This window comes from Manacus vitellinus, unplaced genomic scaffold (genome assembly GCF_001715985.3).
Source record: "Manacus vitellinus isolate BGI_N305 unplaced genomic scaffold, ASM171598v3 scaffold_22_pilon, whole genome shotgun sequence".
NCBI lineage: Eukaryota > Metazoa > Chordata > Aves > Passeriformes > Pipridae > Manacus > Manacus vitellinus.
In genome coordinates this window covers 5810170-5829145 of record NW_021939632.1, presented here as the reverse complement: position 1 = coordinate 5829145, position 18976 = coordinate 5810170, and the positions used below count along the sequence as shown (strand labels likewise).

The 18976-nt window shown below is 37.3% G+C and overlaps 1 protein-coding gene across 3 annotated transcripts in view; it reads left to right on the top strand.

Moving 5' to 3' along the window:
* The window catches only part of PTPN4 (protein tyrosine phosphatase non-receptor type 4), a 111935-nt gene that overhangs the window by 26017 nt on the left and 66942 nt on the right, over positions 1-18976 (top strand). The window contains exon 2 of one of the 3 annotated variants that reach the window (XM_018072594.3): positions 13878-14032. In XM_018072594.3, coding sequence (XP_017928083.1) covers positions 13895-14032 — 138 coding nt within the window. In that variant the 5' untranslated portion in view covers positions 13878-13894. Of the gene's footprint in view, positions 1-13807; positions 14033-18976 lie in introns of those variants that run through there. The other 2 variants (XR_001920646.2, XM_029959817.1) reach the window with 2 other exon arrangements.

Genomic DNA, 18976 nt, shown 5'->3' with positions numbered 1-18976 from the left:
AAAGTACTTTTTCAGTAGAATGAAAGGAGAACTGAGAGCACTGAAGGAATTGGTTCAAATCTGTCATTCAGACCTGCTGCCTTGCATGGCCCCTGCACAGCAGAGGTGGGGCTTGGGAGTTGAGCACTTGCCTGGAGGAGCAGAGAGAAGTGACTGCAGTGAAGATGAGGCAGCCTTGCAAACTTCTGGTTTCTAACAGCCTGGGAATTATAACTGGTTTTGTTCTCTTACAATAGTATCTGTTAACTACAGAAGAAACAATGCAAAATGTTGTTTTTACTGAGCGTTTTGTAAAGCTGTTGTGTGTTGAAAGGTGAATTAGTTTGCATATAGGCTTTTAAGTCTGCAGCTTCAGTCCTTTGTCTCAAAGAGTAACAGACTGTGTCCTTAGTTTTGATGTAATGGGCAAAGATTGTTCAAGGCTAGGATGTCGCAGTCTCTACTGTATTCAGTTGAACAGTAAAATAGCTTAAGTTCATTTTTAACAGTATTTTTTTTATGCAAGTGGTGTGAACTTCTGTGGCATGGAAAGCTAAATTAATCTCTGGGTTAAGACTTCTTTTGAGAACAACTATTATGGTTGGATTATTTTATTATAAAGTAGTAGGTGCCAGTTATAGGCAATGTAGTGGAAAAGATGATTTGTGTTACACTTACTCAGAGTTTAGTGATTAGATATGTAACTGTCCCTTGCAGCATGATTTTAGAATTAGACTGGGGGGGGGGGAAATTGGTCTGATCTTTCATACCACAAGTTGGAGAAGGTTTGCTGTGATGATGTGTGAACTTCTGTACTGGGCTGTGGCTACAACCAAGTTGGCATTTATAGTTCTGCTAGGGGAAAAAATCAAAACCCAAACTTGTTCCCAGCCTGAGGCAGAACTGTGTGCTCTAAGCTGAAGCACAGTGAAGAGGGTCAGGGTGGGGATTTGAACCATCTTATGGTTTTAGTGACAGAGAACATATTTTTAGAGGGTACTTCTTACAAAGAAGAATAAGAGGTAATTTTATACTGTGAAAGTGTTGTCAGGGGCAGTGGGCGCTTTCCGTGCTGGTTGGTGGCAGGAGGTGCTGGCTTCCTACCAGGGATTTGGCCAGATGAAAGTTCTTGGGAGCAGCAGAGAAATAAGTAAATGTAACTGAAGAGCCTGTGATATACAGGTGATTAAACTGCAGTCGGGGTTTTGTTCTCGCTTAAAAGTGGTAAATACATGAGAGAAAGCATAAATAGCAGTGTGATAAATAGTAGTGTGACACAAAGCCTATAAATAGCCTTTTACAATTTTGTAGTACTTTCTCCATTTAACAGCCTTTTGCTCTTTAACTTCTGCACACGTGAACTCTGGATGTGTGGGTTCGTTTGTCGCTCTTGGCAATGTTTTATTCCACTGGAGTTGTGATGTTTCTTTTATTGCCTTTATAGCTTTTTTAGCCAGGTGAGTAACTGGCTTGTAACATGGTTATGTGCCTGTTTTTTCAGCAGATGTGAAACTTGATACTGAACTGAGCCAATATGATAAACAAGCATTAAAACCTCTGTGTCTTCCTGAACATGAATGCTTTACAGGAGATGGTAGAAGTTGTTTTCCTACTAAAAATCAACTCTGTAAAATAATAGAATAATTTAATTAATTAATCTCAAACCATCAGTATTGAAAGTTTCTTGCTGGTTCTGAATGGCAGCTGATTTTTGAAGTTTTCAGCTCCAAGCAAAATGGTCGGTTAATTTTTCTCGGTTGATCTTTTATTAAATGCAAGGAAACTAGTGGGTTTTTTGTACAAAAGATGTGTACCCTGTACCTGGAAATTGATTTGCCATTACATTAATAAAAGGAATCTAGCTTCTAATTAAAGGGTTGAGATTTAATAGATGAGATGAATAGTACATAAATACAGAATTTGTCAGTGAATTTTAGTTTTACCTGGGTAACATGGTGACTTCATTTTGGTGCTGTAGTACTTAAAAAAATTCTGGTTCTGGGTTTTGTGCCTTTTCCAGTTGTATACCCACACCTTTGTGCCTTTACTTTTTGGATGCACGAATATGGGGATTTCTGCTCCCTACGCCCTCCCCAGTATATTCATAGTTAACCTTGACAGTGTTATGTTGCTTTTCACACCATTAATAGCATCTGCTATTTTTGTTATGTTAATGTTGTGGAAAATTCCCAGTATTACTGGGTAATTCTATAAAGAACAAAATCTGAAAGGAAGAAAACAATCATATTCAGAAACAAAAAAATAAAACTTCAAGGCTTTTTCAAAAGTAAGGTTTGATGAACCCTTGTAAGAATTATAAACCTTTATGTAAGTTTGGATCTTGTCTTTCCTCTTGCATTATGTTTTCTTCCCCTACAGTTTTTTACTGATGCTTCTGTAAGTTGGTCAGTTTAGTTTCAGAAGAGGGAAACGTATCCCAAAAGGAAAACCATTTTTAGATACGCATGAAGATAATTTATCCTCTTATTTATGTACAAATTTGATTGTCGTTTAGCAATGTACAAAACTCGGAATGTGTGAAGGTAAGTGCAGGGGGCCTGCAGTCTGGCCTGGACATTTAATAACCCCTGACAGGGTGTTATTGTTGAGGTCAGGATGTACCTCAGTTCTGGAAAACTTTGAGTTTCACTTTGTAAGAAGTACAGATAGAATTGGTACAAGGAATGTTTGTACAATTTATAAATCTGGGGAATGTAGACCTCTTTGAAATACTTTGTTAAAGAAGCTAAACCCACAAAACTGTGGGTTTTGGTTTGGTTTTGGTTTTGTTTCTTATTTTTTTTTAATTTTACTGCCAGTGAATGATTATCAGATTTCATTTCAACATGAGTGATATTTGCATTGTCAGATTCACTCAAATAATTTTGAATTTCTGGTATTGATCTGGCTTGAAAATGGAAATTGTTTCCTGTAAACAAAATTTTGGAGAGGAGGCAAGGGCAAGTCAGAAAAATACTTACTTAAGCTACACTGAAATTGTAAAATTGTGAGAACTCTTAGTAGTAAATAAAGAAATAAGTAAAAGGAGGCCTTAAAATTTGGGACAATATGAAATAGGATGGTTGTTTTGCTACTGGGCAGGTCCACCAGGAAAACTGATCTTGCCCCATGTGGAGAACTGTTGTTCTAGTGCCCACATGTGCTTTGGGGTCTTTCTAGTGCACACCCTAAAACCAACCAAGGAAGCAACTTGCTCTGATCTCACACCTCATGGCCAAAATGCTGGGGAGAGGCTGAGTGTCTGGGTGCTCAGGAAAGGAGTGCAAGGCAGGGTGGCTGAAAGCCAGGGGCATGGATGGAGTGAGGTCACTTCTCTGGGCAGCGCTGCCAGAAGACTTCCCTTGGGTTGTTTTCTGTTGGAGGAAGAAGCGGAGTTGACAAGCGTTTTCCAGGCAGGTAGCCAGACAGGCATTATTTTAGTGTTTCCAGCAGAAAATCGGTGGGTTTTGGAAAAAATGAAATTTTCCATGTGAAAATTTCTATTTTGTGGAAATAGCATTTCTGATTAAAAATTAATTTTGATGGAAAATGTCCAGTTGGTTTTATTGAGCCTTGGAATTAGCATCTGTTATGTTTAAGTCTATTGAAGATAATTTGGCTTAGGTTTAGCAACTCTGAACAAAATATACACAGACAACTTTTCCTCCCTCTGTCTAATACCTCAGTTCTGGTGCCAGCCAAAATTCAACTTGAAGTTGGCTATGAGGAGAATAAAAGCTTTTTCTGAATTTTGCAGTTTGTTTTCAATTCAAACTGCCTTTGACTTCAAAGGCTTCACAACACAGATGCCGTGGCTGGAACTACAGTTGCCAATTCCACTGGCTGCTCTGGGTTTGAGGGTCCTGCTGTTTGCAGCAGTATTGATTTGTGGGCGCTCAAGTGGCTAATAGCTAGCCCACAGATTTTCTCCATTGGTATGTTTTCTGTCAATGTTGTGTTCAGGTACTTGTGGTTGAGGCTTTTTCACTGTACAGGATGTGGGACTTGGGTTTATTTATAGTCACACCAAGTTAGAACACGTAACTTTGCAGCATTTGGGTTTTCACCTTTGTTTTATCTGCTTAGTTGTGTATAACTGTTGAAGACCAGCAGTTATTCCGTGCGTGTAACTTCTTTCTCTCTTCGAATTCGTAAATTGTGTTAGGAAACACCCCTCCTGTATGTAGATGGAAGAGTTGGAATCAAAACCTAATTCTCACTTGCTAAATTTCCTCAATTTAGCGTGTATAGTCAGGCTGTTGCTCAAGTTTAGAGCTGTTAATAATTAGTATCATGAAAGGACTGTACAAGGTTATTCTAGCTACAGGCAGTTGTGCATTGTCATTAGAAACTTGAGAATTTAACAGACTCCTTTTTAATACTAAAGAGCTTTTGGGTTCTACTGGATCCGTAGAGAACTGTAAACTCCCTTTTTAATAGATGAAGAAATATTTTTTTAAGTTGTATAGCAAAGGAGAATCAAATTTAGTTACCCCTTGATACTTTTGAGAAAAACTGTAGGAAGAAGTTTGGATTTTTGGCATTTGGTGGTGGTTTCCCCTCCTGCCCCCTCCCCCCCTTTTTTCAGCAAGATTTAACATACTAACTTGTTGTTGTCACCTGGTGTTTCTGGTTGTAGTTTGTCTGGACTTGCACTGATTTCAAGCATTTTTTCTTTTGATAAGTAAATATTTAGGCTTCCTGATCTTAGAATTGTATCAGAGCCAGAATTTCCTTTTAACGAAAGATCTATTTAAATCTATTTAACCTAGTTTAAGAATGCATTTTAAAAAGTACTGCGGATTTATTTTGAGATGCTTCTATCAAGATATTTTAGTAATATTTCGTTATAGTCTCCATTTATTACCTCTTATTATAGCATTGAGTCATAAAAGCAAGAATAAGATATCCAGCTCCTGGAATGGGAAGAGTTAGATGTAGTAATCATCTGTGTGAGGATCATGGATTGCCATTTTAACACTATTTTCAAACAGGGGCAGGTTATGGATAGAATTGAGTTTAAAATAATGGAGGTCAAACTCGCTTGGAAAACTTTACTATTTATTCTTAGTAATCTTTACACATGATAAACAACTCCAAATATCATCCTGTGCACTAGGAAACAAGGTCTTATAAATGCATTTGCATATTAGTTTAATTTACAATATTTTTTAAATATAGTAGAATAGTTAAAAGTCACCATTTAGTGATATTTAAATGGTGCTTCTCTTCCTGATTTTTTTTCCTGACAGCTTTACTCACTGCTTCAGCTATCTGCCCTTCCATGGCTTTTTTTAAAGTAAAGTTAGATTTCACTTTTTTCTCCTGCTAGCTTTGCCATTTCCATCCTAAATTGCTTATTCAAGGAGTGTGGGCAACTGCTAACTCAAATCAGTTCACGTGTGTGTTCGCTGCCTGTCATGCCAGGGCCTCTTCCCTCTGTGTGCCCTTGCTGGCTCACGGGCTGGTACTGCTGTAGCTGGTGGTTGCCTTCAACTTCTGTTTTCATATGACAGGCCTTAAATGATACCAATATCGTTACTTAAAGGCATTTCTAGCTTCAGCTGCCTGTTCACTGCCTGCTGCTTCTTCACATCATGGCATGGTTTTCCTAATCCACTCTGTTAAGTGGTCACGCTGTGATCCGGGTGACTCCTGAAGATCAGTTATAGTCCATTGCTTAATAGAGGGATAGGTGTGAGGGTTTTTCTGGTTTGTTAAGGTGTGTATGGGTAGATTGCTATCATAGAGAAATTTTCTACACTTGTGCTCAAAGTAATCTCTGAAACCTCCTGTAAGCTTCTTCACACATCTTGTGTGTGTGTGACTTGTTTTCATAAAACTTCCCTAACCGCTGAGTAGCATCTGGAAGTGAAAGGTCTCTGGGTCAGAAACAATGTAGCAGCACAAATTCCTATGATGTTTCCAGTCTGTAGTTTCAGTGTGTCACCTGCAGGAGAGGTGAGTTTGTTGTGAATAACCATAGGTACTTGCTATGAAGCCTTTGCCTAGAGGCACGTGCACTCTGGACATTTTTCTTGCATCATTTGGAAGTGATGCAAAGGTCCTGTATCTTCTGGAGTTCTGTTATCGTCAGGTCAGTGAGTACTGAGCCAGGAGTTGGCAGGAACAAGTTGGAAGGAGATTTTCTGTTGTTTTAGCATTCGTTCAAACTCTGACCTGTAAGACTGTTGCAGTGAAAAGGGAAACAGGTGCCCTGCTGCAGTAGAAAAGTGGGGGTTGAGGGGGAGAAGATCTGATTGCTTTAATTCTAAATCTTTGTTAGCTGCAGACTTTTAGTGAATTGGGTGTATTTCTTCAGCTTCTCTGAAGCTCTCAGGTTGCAATGTGGTTTGGACAGGTGTTTGCTAAGAGTAAATTTGAAACTTAATGAACCATATTGAGCTGTTTGGAATCTATAAGTCCATTTGTCTATTTTTGGTTTGTTTGTTTTTTTTTTCTCACCAAAAAAAAATTAATATCTTCTCAAGTTCTGTCTCATCAATAGTTCTGGATAGTGAAGATGGAGGGATTACTTTTTCCACGTGAAACATGACTGAGCATAGAAAGGGAGGACATAAAGGTTTGAGGTTCAAAATAATTGGCAGTGTTGATGGTGTGGTTTCTAAGGACTCTTATTTTTTTATTAATATTGCTTCTAAAGTGTGCCAGTAGGTGTTGTGATCTCAAACTAATGAATTTCATGTTGCTGTTTTGTTTTTCCTGAAATGCTGAGTACAGGAGTGAAGCAAAGATCCCAGTCCTCCTGCACTGTCCTACTTCTGACCCAAAGCAGCGAAAGGGAGCAGCTGAATTTGAGAGGCTTTTTTTTGTGAGCATGGTGCATGCAGTTCAAGCATTAATGAGTATTGACATTTAATTAGGAAGAAGTTTCACTTATTATAGGCTTCTCTGTTAGCTGTGCCCTTATTCTTGGGGTCAGGGAGGAGCAAGGGAGGAAATTGTCAAATTGCCAAAATAATTTATTTTTTAGATGAAATAGTAGGTTGCTGCAGTACTATCTCACTAATTTGCTGTGTTCTGCTCTACAGCCTCCAGGTGTCTCTAACAAATTCACCACTATCCTGTGTAGAAGGACTGAACGCTCATTAATTATTCTTATGTTAGAAAGTATGACATTCTGGAAGTGACAGAGCAAGGTGTTTTATCTTTAACCTTTGTCTCTTTTAGTAATTATGTGATTATAACAGTGAAAATCTTGTTTGATATCACACAGCAGTTGTTCAAATTTGAAACCCCTTTCCAAAGAAGTCAATAAAAAGCATTATCCTAGGAGGTCTTAATTTAAAAAGAAGTCCTCAAGTAATTTGTTTAACTGAGAGTACTTATTTATTTAGGCATCAAACCTGTACTGAAATCCACAGCCAAACCCCATGAAATCCCATGTTCATAAAATGAGTTGAATTAACAATCTTAGAAACTTATCCAAGCAGCTAGAATATTAAATTAATTCTCTGCTACTGGCATGTGTATAGGAGAAGCTGATGGTGGAGGAGAGAGGCTAAATTGAGTTTCTTTTCTCTCAGCTGTTGAAGTTAGGGCCCAGAATTTTCAGAAACTGTCAGATATACTTTAAGAATGAACACTTGTGTTAGATTTGGCTCTTCATGTTGTTGATTGAGGATGTAGAAAAGGAGGATGTAAGAGTAGCTCATTCATTAAAGTACAGGTGAGATGATGGATGTTTTGAGGGGCATATGAGTATGTTGTTCTTTATTGCTTTCAAAAGTGAAGTACTTGCAGATAGGAATTTTGTTTGCTGTTCTATGCTTCTGGCATCTGTGAAGAATTTAGTCAAGCATCTCAGAGTGTCTGCTGGTAATAGAGGTCTTGGAGGAACGTGTAGAAGCAGCTGGAAATCAGGTGAGCTTGTGCAACATTTTCATGTAAGAAGTCTGGAGGCTGCTCAGGGCCAGGCTGTAACAAAGAGAGCAGCAGAGTTTGGAGCTGCCAGCCCTCTGCAGATACCGGGGCTAAAGAGAGCACAGTCTGGTTACCCACCAGTGAAGAGAAGTTGCTGAGGTTTTGGAAACTTTACCTTCCTGACTTCCAAAGCCTGTGTCTCCTTGTATCCAGTTCTGTCTTTTGACAACTGTCTGGGAATGTAGTAGCACTGAAGGACTCGTGCTTGTAGTTACGTTGCACAGTCACAGTAACTGTTTCCGTTCATCAACAGCAAAAATGTGATATCCCTCTCTTCCAGTGAAGTTTTAGGAAAAGTTTAATAAGTGACTGTATAATAACTTTTCAGGAGTATATTGTTTTCCTTAAGCAGAATGAATTTGATTAATTTATATATTAAAGGTAATAAATTTAGAAATTAAAGAGAAACTTTTGATAGAGCCCAGAATCAATAATGATGCTGTTGTCTGACTAGAAGTCTTGCTGAAACCTTTGCACCTGGTGACTGCAAAGTGAAATGAACCAATGTTTACATATCAGCTTTAAAGATTGATGGATACTTTCCATTGTTTGGTGAGCAGAAAGCAGGAAGAAATGAATGAAGTATGAATTGTTGGATCAAGTTCAGGATTGTAGTGCATGGGTCGATTCACTTAAATGAAAATGCATTTCTACTCTGGTTTTATTTTTAAGGAATGTCCTGAAGCTGTGGACTACATCAGAATTGCTGAAAGCTTTCAAAACAGATTTTTGAAAGAAAAAAAAATTTGAGCTTTTGTGTTGGACTAATGTGGAATTCCCTCAAATAGTACACAGTCAACTAACGTTTAACATTTTCTGACTAGTTGGATTAAAACATTTAATGTAGTTTCACTAACATTTTTTCAATAAATGTGTATGAAGATGGGCTCTAGATATAACTCAGTGTTGGTTTGAAGTACAGTTTGTTGTATTACTCTGTTAAAACCTTAAAAATTGTCTTTGTATTTTTAATAGAATTTTTTTCCTCATAATTAGATTGTCTGGGTAATTTTAGTAACAATGGGATCTACATTTTACTGAATGTATTCAAACTGCACCATGTGGTAAGGTCTTCTATGAGTCCGGCCTACTTTTCCACCCCTTGTAGCAAATTCATGTAATGTGTTGTCCCCAAATGAACAGGTGGGCCACGGTGGAAATATATGCCTTCTGGATTGCTAAAATACGAGCTTATGAACAAATGGAAATCTGACAGTGCATTAACTTCTTATCTGCTTCAGAGAAACCATGAAAAATTAAATTTTCTTGTCCTGTCATGCATATGTGCATAGGGCAGTGTGTTAAGGTGGTTGCTTTTCTATACAGTAATGAAAAGTTCTTTTAAAGACAGTTTGCATCAAGTCAGCAAAGTGGTTGCACTCCTGGATAAATTAAATTTCAGTTAATTACATGCTTAACCAACTGCTTATTTATTAAGCTGCTTAAAATTGGTTAGTTTATTGTAAGCTGAAGCAAATTGTCATTTTACTGTAGACATTTACATAAAAGAATAAAGGATGCCGAAAATTCACTTGAAGCTTCTATATGCTCTTCAGTGCCCTAACCAAGCCAGTATTGCAGGAATGTTCTGCCCTTTGATAGGGAACACTCCCTTGAATTGCTTCATCACTTGAAACCTGAGCTCAGGCAGAAAATGTACAACTTACTCCCTCCACAGATCTGAGAGGTGAGTGGAGCTTCATTGCACAAGTTCTGTCCTTCTCCAGTTGCTGGAGCAGCACGTGCTTTGGATTGTTAATTCATGTATCTAAATATCACATGCTCAGCAGAAGACACTGAAAAATTATTAGCAGAAACCTTCTTCATATGTGAAGATTAATCTGAGTCCAATTTATATAACATACTTGCATGTATAAAAATAATGTAGAGTAAGTGGCCATGGCACTGCCTATGACACGGATGTGCACACATGGTAGTACCTTGCTGAAGTTAGCCTGCTGTTTAAACCAGTTGTTCTCAAACTTTTATTTTGTTTGAATCTCAGCTTTTGTCTTTACTCTTACTTCTTTTGGGGATGCAGATTTTACTTTGGAGCTTAAATAAGTCCTCTTTTTGTTCCATACTAGCTTCAGCTATAACTGATTTTTGTTGCAGAAGTATGCAACCAGTGTAGCTGAATTTTTATCAGTTTTTGTCATTTTAAATATCAATATGTGTTGGGAAATCAGATAGCTATGATTTATAACCTTATAAGCAATAGCTAGCCATCCTGCTGTGTTGTTAGTAAGTTTTCAAAATGTATAGCAAGATTTGCAATATGTGGTCAGGAGAAATTATACTGTCTGTGTTCTTGGTGCATTTATGTCTGGAAGAAAGGAGTAGTAAAGATGGTATGGATACAATTTGGGGCCAATTATTTTGTAAAACAAATGTATCAGAGTAAAAGTCCATTAATTGCAGGGTCTGTCTGTACGTAGCAACTGTGTCCTTTTCGTAAAATGGACGTGTGCTGATAGAGGTTTAAATACAGGTCGTGTGTGCAGGATTGGCCACAAAGCAGTTACATGTAATAGCCCCGGCAGATCTTAGAAGGAGGAGTATTTTTGAGAGAGCATGTCATAGTGAAGGCTTTTTAGCTTATTCCCTACATGCTTCCATAGTTTCTTTTCTGACATGTGGAAAGAATAACTTTGAATGTGGTTTGCAGAAAAGTAGTCATTCTATTGTCACCTTCCTCTCTATTATGTTCATGACTGATATATTTCCATTTTGTAGAAGTATTTCAGGATTTCAGTCATTGTACTTAGCTGTAAAACTATGTTCCCTAGTTGCAAAAGTCTCTTAGTTTCATGCAAGAAACTTGTCTGCTATGAGATGGTGGTTCAAGCTACTATGTATTTTATGTGAGACAGGGAATATAATTTTTCACTGCCTAATCTGAAAGTACAAAACATGGTTTCATAAGTCTATGAAGAAAACATTCATGAATGACTGATGTCCAGCATGATGGGAATATGAGCTTCACACTAGGAAGATGCTAAACTCCAGACTGTGAAACAGCATGAGAGAAATGTGTGTCCTATTTGTTTCTTTCTTCCTTAAAGAGAACAGAGAAAGTGTTGCCCTTCCAGTCCGGGAGCTTGATGAACTGTTGTTCTGACCCAGTATAGGTGGTCCTGTTTCCATTGCAAACTTATAATACAGTGCCTTCTTTCTTGAATTTGATCATTTCATTTGTGTGCATTGAGAAAGACCCAAATCACTCTCTGTGACTATTTGCTGTTTTTTGTTTGGTGGGAACAAAGATGATCTATGTTAAAGCACAGATAGATCTGCAGGTTTGGTCTGTCAAAGGAACAGAGCGAAAGGTTGCTTGGTGTTAAAGGATTTAGAGGGTCACTGAGGGCAGATTTTCTCCTTGCTCACTCTTATGGATTTGTTGCTGTGTTTGAAACCCAGAAGTTTTCTGTCTAGTGTAAGGTAGCGATGAGGAAGGAAGAAGTACTGTTGGTCTTGTCTTGGTCAGCAAATAAGACAAATGTAGAGGAAAGAACAGGGCAAAAGGCGAGACATGCCTTTTTCTTCCCTTAAAGCATGATGGTTTTTGACCTTTAGCAAGTCTTTTTTTTTTTTCCCTTCTTCTACAAAATTGTAGATTGTTGAGTTGGACTCACCTAGCTCCCTACCAAATGGATTTGTGAAGACTGCAGTACTTATTTAGAAGCTAAACAGTCCCTCTTTGTGCACTGGTGTTTGTATTTGTGGAAAAGGGCTCTGAAGATAACCCTTACTGTTTCTTGGTTGATTTGTTACTTTTTCAAATCCTTGTAAAATATGCCTGTCAAAGGGTTATTTCTGTGGTTTGGAGATACTGTTTTTAATCAAATGGCATGCTTTTCTGAACCCTTCTTTGATTTAGTTCACAGGCAAATACCATCCTCAAGTCCTGGCTGTCCTTATCGGTTGTGTAGGTGCACTGATAGAGATGCCAATCTTTATGCTATTCTGACTAGTAGGGTAATTGGCCTTGCGATTGTGTCTATGTGACAAAATACTGTTTGTGAAACGTTTCCTTGTTGGCTCAGGTCACTGGTATAGAGGTTCAGTTCCTCTTCTCTGTTAGTTTTCTCCTGCTTTTTACTTTTGAGAGCTGTAGAAGGCATAGCAGAAGCAGCCTCTCCATGAGGAGCTGTCAGACCTGGACTTTGTTTGTAGCTTTACTTGAGAGTTTTAATGTTTGCGACACAATTTTTCATTAATTTATCATTAAGAGAAAGCCATGAGTTTAGCAGCTGGTGGGTTTATCTGTTGCCTGTGTCCTTCAGTTAGTCATGTTGGTTTAGCAAAACAAAAATAAACTTGCTGTAATTCTGCATGAATACAGCATTGCAGTTCTGAAGCAGAGTGACTGAGTTTCCAAAATAAAAAAGCTGTCTGGTAAGGAAGCAAGTACTTATTAATCTGAAAATGCTGGTTAAGTCAAAACTGAAACATTTTGCAAGGATGGATTATCATCAAGAAGATTTTTTATGTCTGAGGTGTGTGGTCATGCTTAAAGAGCAGAAGATGTGATTTAGAAAAGCAAATTACCTCAGGGATTTTTAGGGCAGTTGCTCAGGCTGTACAGTGGAAAGATGGTTAAACTGCCAAGTCCCAGTTTGGATCGCTTTCCCATGAGAGCCTATGAATTGAAATTATCAACCATTTAGGAGGGGACTGATCTTTCACTTCTTACCCCTATTCATTTGTGTATATTGGAGCACAGCTACCTCTTACAATCCATACAAGCTCTCTAATCACTGCTGGAATATTTGCTGTCCTCTGCTAAATTCTCCTTTGTTTTTTTTATCGTGATACACCCCACCCCCCCAAATGTAAATGTTTTTGAAGTCGTCATAATTTTATACAGAATAAGGAAAAATCAATTGTTTTATATTCGGTTTTGAGAATACCTGTTTTCTTTTACTACTCTTCAATGTATTTTAATTTTATGTCTCAGTATGTTCTCTGCTTAAGTTATGAAACTTCATTTGCTTGTGCCCTTGTCAAAGGATGTGGAAATAGTTTGCTGACTGTGTAATTAGGTGAATCACAGGCCCTGATCCTGTGAGGTACTTGAGAAAGTAGCTGGTATCGTTGGACAGGGCTAATAGTGTCAGGTGGGGACATGAGTACTTTGCTAGTCCAGGGCTGGATGATAATCATCAGAATCTTAGATTTGAAAAGTGAGAGTCAGTTCTTGCATTTCATTTATCAGCCCTCAGTGCAGGGTGTGGACTTGTGACCGTCAGAGTTCCTTACTTAGAGAATAAGAATTGTTTGTGCTCTCAAACTGACAAATTGACATAGGCAGAAGATTCAGTGGTTTGATGAATCTTAAACTATTCATGTTGTAATTTATAAAGAAAGGGGGAAGAAACAATGCTAATGTTTTTGTTATGACTCTGCATTCTATGTCTAATGATTACACTGTGAATGCACAGACACTGCAGAATAACGCATCAAAGTCTCGTGTATTTGCTGCTTTCTTTTCTCTGTGCTTTTTCTCTATAAAGCTTTTTATGTAAGCATATTTCTTTTTGCTGAGTTGCACTGAAATTAGTTACTTAATTGCATCTAACACTGGGACCTAGTAGCCATGATGCCCAACAATTACGGTGCCTTTTGAATTGAAAATGCCGTTCTGAATCTTTAAAAAAAACCCAACCAAACCCCAAAAAAGCCAGCAAAACTACAAAACAACCTTAAAATAGAGAGGGTGTGGACAATGGACAGAAAGTAAAGGACTGAGTATTTTGGTATAAGGTTGTGTTGTAACTTGGAAGACATTGCTTCGTTATTGGCTACGATGAATTTAGTATTCTTTCTTCTTTTGTCTGTAATAGAGTTTTTAAATAATGGACTTGCTGTTTGTTCACCTTTCTTTGAAGTATGACACTCTTACATTTGCATTTTTTTGATCTTTTCAAATTTTGTGTTTGTTTTGCCTGCAGACCCTGTGTGGACAGTAATGACCGCACGTTTCCGATTGCCTGCTGGCAGAACCTACAATGTACGAGCGTCTGAGCTGGCACGGGACAGGCAGCATACGGAGGTGGTCTGCAACATTCTTCTCCTGGATAACACTGTACAAGCTTTCAGAGTTAATGTAAGTCATTGGCTTACTGCAAATCAATATCCCAGGCCTGCTTTCCTTTGCTGGATTTGTATGGCTAGAGTTTGACTTCCTGTATTAGGTACAGGATAGAAGGGCAAGTTGTGTTCAGGCAGACATGCTTGTACATGTGCATGCTGTGTTACTGTAAACTTAGTCATTCTGGCACCATCATCATTTCAAAATCCAATATACAGAGCATAATTTATTTCTAGTAGTTCTCTTTACGGATTAAAGTTGTCTAGTGGAAATGGAGGACGGTATTGACATTGAGTTGAAAGAAAAGCTTTTGTTCTGCTGCGTTCTGGTTTTTGTGTTTTGAGCATGAATAAGATATAATGGTAAGCTGACTGTGTTCAATCATCTGTTTGGTTATATTTGGTCACAGCTGTCATCTTAAAGTATTTCCCTGCTTTTTGCTTTTCTCAGTTAACATTCTTGTTCTCTGATTTCCCTCACTTAAGCTCACCACCTTCTGTTACACTGGTGAGAATGGCAGGAAAGCAAATACAAAGCTGGTTGCTGAATACTGAGGACTGTGAATGAAAAAAATTAATAAATTTTATATATGAACCTGGAATTTAAAATATGTTATTCTTCCCATTTTCTAATCTGTAATCCTTGATAAGGGGTTAAAATGAAAATGTTCATGGTTTTGTGTGTATGTTCCCACAAGCACAACCCTTGCTTTCAAAAATAGGCAAGGACCTCACAAGAAAACATTAAAGCATTTAAAGGGATCTTTGTATGAGAAGAACCAGAATTTAAGAGGAAAGAAGCTGTAGGGTTGTCCTGGGGCAGTAGAACTCTGCTTTTACTTTATAAGGTATAGAATTGATGACTTACATGGAGAAAGATTAAATAATGTGATGGTGAAAGTTACAGGTGGCATGATTACTAAAATTTTTCAAGAGAAAACCTCAGCAAGTGGAGTGAAGGAGTAGCTCAATATCATACAAGGCTGTGGGACTTCAAATGGGAAATGAAGGAGAAACTGAAGCAGTTGTCAAATCTATGGGGATACGTTTAATTCAGACTATTTGAAAAAGTTCTGGTGCTCAGTAATTATACTGAATTCTGATATTCAGTGTTCAGGAAGGATATTGATACATTTGAATGTTTTAGGGAAGATTGGTGAGAGAGATTGCATTTCTCTATTCTGTAATCAGTGGTTAGAGCCTGTGCAGCCTATAGCTGCCTATCAGAGAAGTGAAATCTGTTATCTAGCAAAAACTTGCAAGGATCCATTGTCAAGTACTTAAGGTTTAGAGGTAGGTCAGGTGGTTATTTGGTTTAGATATTTCAATCAGGATAGAAGAGCTTAGGATGTTCTCTTGAGACATTTTTGTAGTTCATTCAGAAAATATTTAACTTTTCAGGACTTCTGAGTAGTAAAATGTGGGAATTTTGAATGATGGAGCTGGGGGAGGGATGCCCAAAGACTTTGTCAACATCAAGGCCTATTTTCCTTCTGGGATAATTTTTCCTATATCCCTTTTCCCTCTTCTCTAACTCTTCTCATCCTTGCTAACAGTTTCCCGGTCTATACTGCTTCCCAAAAAGCATTATGGGGAAAATGTAGTTTGATACAATGCATTAGAAGCACATAAGAAATTGTAAATGTTCTCGTCTTTGCTTTTAGGTGCATAAGTTCTCCATTAAGGTGTCTGTCTCGTAGTTTTTTGTTTGTTTATAAGAATTGGGTAACGTAAGGAATAATTGTTGTACAATAAGCATGGGAGATTGTGCTTCTTTTTGATCTCGCTGTTCAAAAGCTGTATGTTTTTAGAGAATGCTAGTGCCTCTCTAGAGCAGAAGCACCAGGTATAAATACTCAAATGTCTATTCTGTCTCTCCCAAGAAAAATTTATGTAATATGTTCTCACCACCTCCCTAGTGTGCTAAATATTTTAGTTGCATGGATCACGCATTACTGCTTATACAGATCAGTCTACAAGTTTGTCTATTAAAACTGAGTCTCGGGAATAAAAAGTTCCTTGGTGCTGAATATTTTGATCTCATGTCTTAGCCTCAATCTGTTTTTTCACAAATAGGGAGTAATAAAGTATTCAACTGTAGCAAATGTAACCTACATGGCATACAGGTTTTCAGGTTTTATAGCTTTGTTTTACTTTATTGCGGTTGACACTGTACTTAGCAATAAATATTTATGAAATTGTTTTCAAAATAAGAAGAACAAAGATAACATCAAATAAATTAGCGTGTTTTTTCCTCCTGATGATTGCTATAGGTATTCTGTATGCTAATGATTGTAAAACTTAATCATCTGGAGTATGCAGTGCTGCATTAGTGAAAATGTACTCAAGTGCTGTTTCTTCTCCATCAGCAAAGTACTGATCATAGGCAGTGTCTCTTGATAATATGTGACATGTTCTAAGTTCACATTTTAACCAGCCCTTTCCATTGATCTGCAAAATAGGCAGCTTTGTGCTAAGCTTTGCCTTGTATAGAGCATAACAAATCAAACCAAATAATCCCCGTGGACTGTAGCCAGACAAAGGTTATATTGGTTGCAGGCAGAAGAATCAGTTGGAGCTAACCTGTGCACATGTTTGAAGATTAGAAATCCTTTCTATAAAATGCTCTGCTTACCAAATGAAGAAATCCTGCTTCGATCCTGAAAAGCAGGCTTCAGTAGAGCACGTGGCTGGGAGAAATGAGGCTGACAAGTTAATAACGTGATCAGGATGATTTGCATTACCGTAAAACTGCTTCTTCAAGATCAAATTACTTTAATTGGTTTTAATTACTTGTTTAAATACCTCAAATTATATATTTTCCATGCGGGATGACTTACTTGTAGTCCCTGAAAGCCAGTATGTGGATACAGAGATCACACTGAACTTGAGGGAAAACTAAGACAAGGTAGATAGGATGGGTTGTTCTGTGAGCAAGATTAGTGGTCATGGATAAATGTTTCAGTTTGGAGCCTTTATTAACCCAGAATGCTCTTCAAACTTAATGAACTTACACTTTAGCAGAAGTAAAATCTGAAAACCTGTGAAATAACCCAAACGAAACATGAAAAAAATACCCCCAAAAATCGCATACCACCCCCCCTGTAATTTTAGAAGTTAATATTTTCAGTAATTTAATCTTGAGCGTTACTTAGTTACTTGCACTTTTTTTTTTTGACCAAAAAAAAGAAAAAAACAAAAAACCCATCATCCCATTCCTCTGTCATCCCAAGTCCCAATTTGTTTGGGCTGACACTACAGCGATATCTCGTGTTTGCAGTTGATGTGACCAGTGACAAAACCAAAACATCAGAAATACAGAGTGAGAAGGTGGTAGGAGTTGGTAACCAGGCATTAAACCTGTGTAGTTGCAGGTGTTTGTCTAAATTTTCAAACACGGGTGTTTGTGAACAGGTAACAATCATTTTGCAAGTAGAAATGAATGTGTGTATGTATCTACTGGTACTAGATGATAGATAGTTCATAAAGTGCAGTTAACATATTGATGTCTAGTGTTTATGTCAAATTTGTCCTGAAAGGCCAAAATTTATGAGCCATTTTGCCTCCAGTAATGACTGATAAGTACATATTACCTTTTAATACTTCAGTCTGGAAAAAATATTGATATTTTTGTGTCTAACTACTGCAGTTTTCTGATAGATAGTTCCCATTTTTCATATGTTTCCATTATTTCATGTTTTACAAGAAAATGACAATGTTTAACTTTGTATCTCTAGCAACAAAGCAAGTTTCTTTTTATGCTCATCTACATTAATTGGTTTTGCTTTTGTGTAAAAAAAAAATCAAACGTTTAAACTTGCTATCATATTTTTTTATATTTTTGGAGCAGCTATTCAATGTTGTGATAGTATTACAAATATTTTGGACCTTTCTCAACAAGCAGGATTGTGACCTTCACCTGCTTTGGCAAGCTGCAACATCATTATATAAATATCTGAGATGGGTTAAACTGAGGTCTGGTTTTACTAGATGCTTATCTTTATTTCGCACTGAGAGTAAAACATTCTGATCCAAACAAATGCTTCATGTTGAAATGAGTCTTCTCTTACCAAATTTGCTGCTCAGTTGCAGCAGAAATACCTTCCTTGTGGTCGTGAACTGATGTTCTATGTTTCTTAATTCAAACTGATCCGCGAGCTCCAAGCTTTTTCATTAGGAAACATCTATTCAGATATTTAAGAAACAGTACACATTGTCAGGATTAGATTGGAAAAAAGCTACGGAGATGGTATCTGCAACTTCCTTAAAGAGGTCACATGTCAGCTGTGGGAATTGTAAGCCTAAACTTCGGTTCCAAAGTCTCCCATTTTCTGGTAGTTACCATCATAAGTTCTCAGTTTGAGTTCTTATTTAAATCTACATGGGAAAAATGCCAAGAGGCAATTAGTGTTGCTATGTAATTTTAAAATTAGTTTTATTTGCTGATAAAACTGTACTGATGACTGGTTTATTTCAAAATATAGCAGAAACTCCTAATTTAGTAAAAATGAAAGTGACTATTTTTTGGATTGTGTATAAAAATGCCTTATGCATTTATGCTGTTGTACATTTATTACATTAACATCTGATTTTTTTCTTTGTTTGTTTTTAGTAATTTGGAAAGTAAATTTTTCCAGCAGTGAACTTTTTAACAGTGGTGCTTCTATATTTTGTTAAACATCAAGAAATTTTCTCTGTAGCATTTTTTTTAAATAAGATCTTTTTTTCAAAGTAAATATAGCAAATCATAGATTGCTTCAACTTAGCCAAATTTATGAGACCTGAAATATATGCCTTATGTAATTTCAACTTGAATGTGCAGAGCTGTGATTATGATTGTCCTCTTGGGATTATTTCAAGCATAATTTATGGATAACTGTTATCTACTTTTTTTAAAAATTATTATGAAATAAATTTTCAAGCTTCTTGGAGTTTTTAGCCCCAAATAACTGCCAGTGAC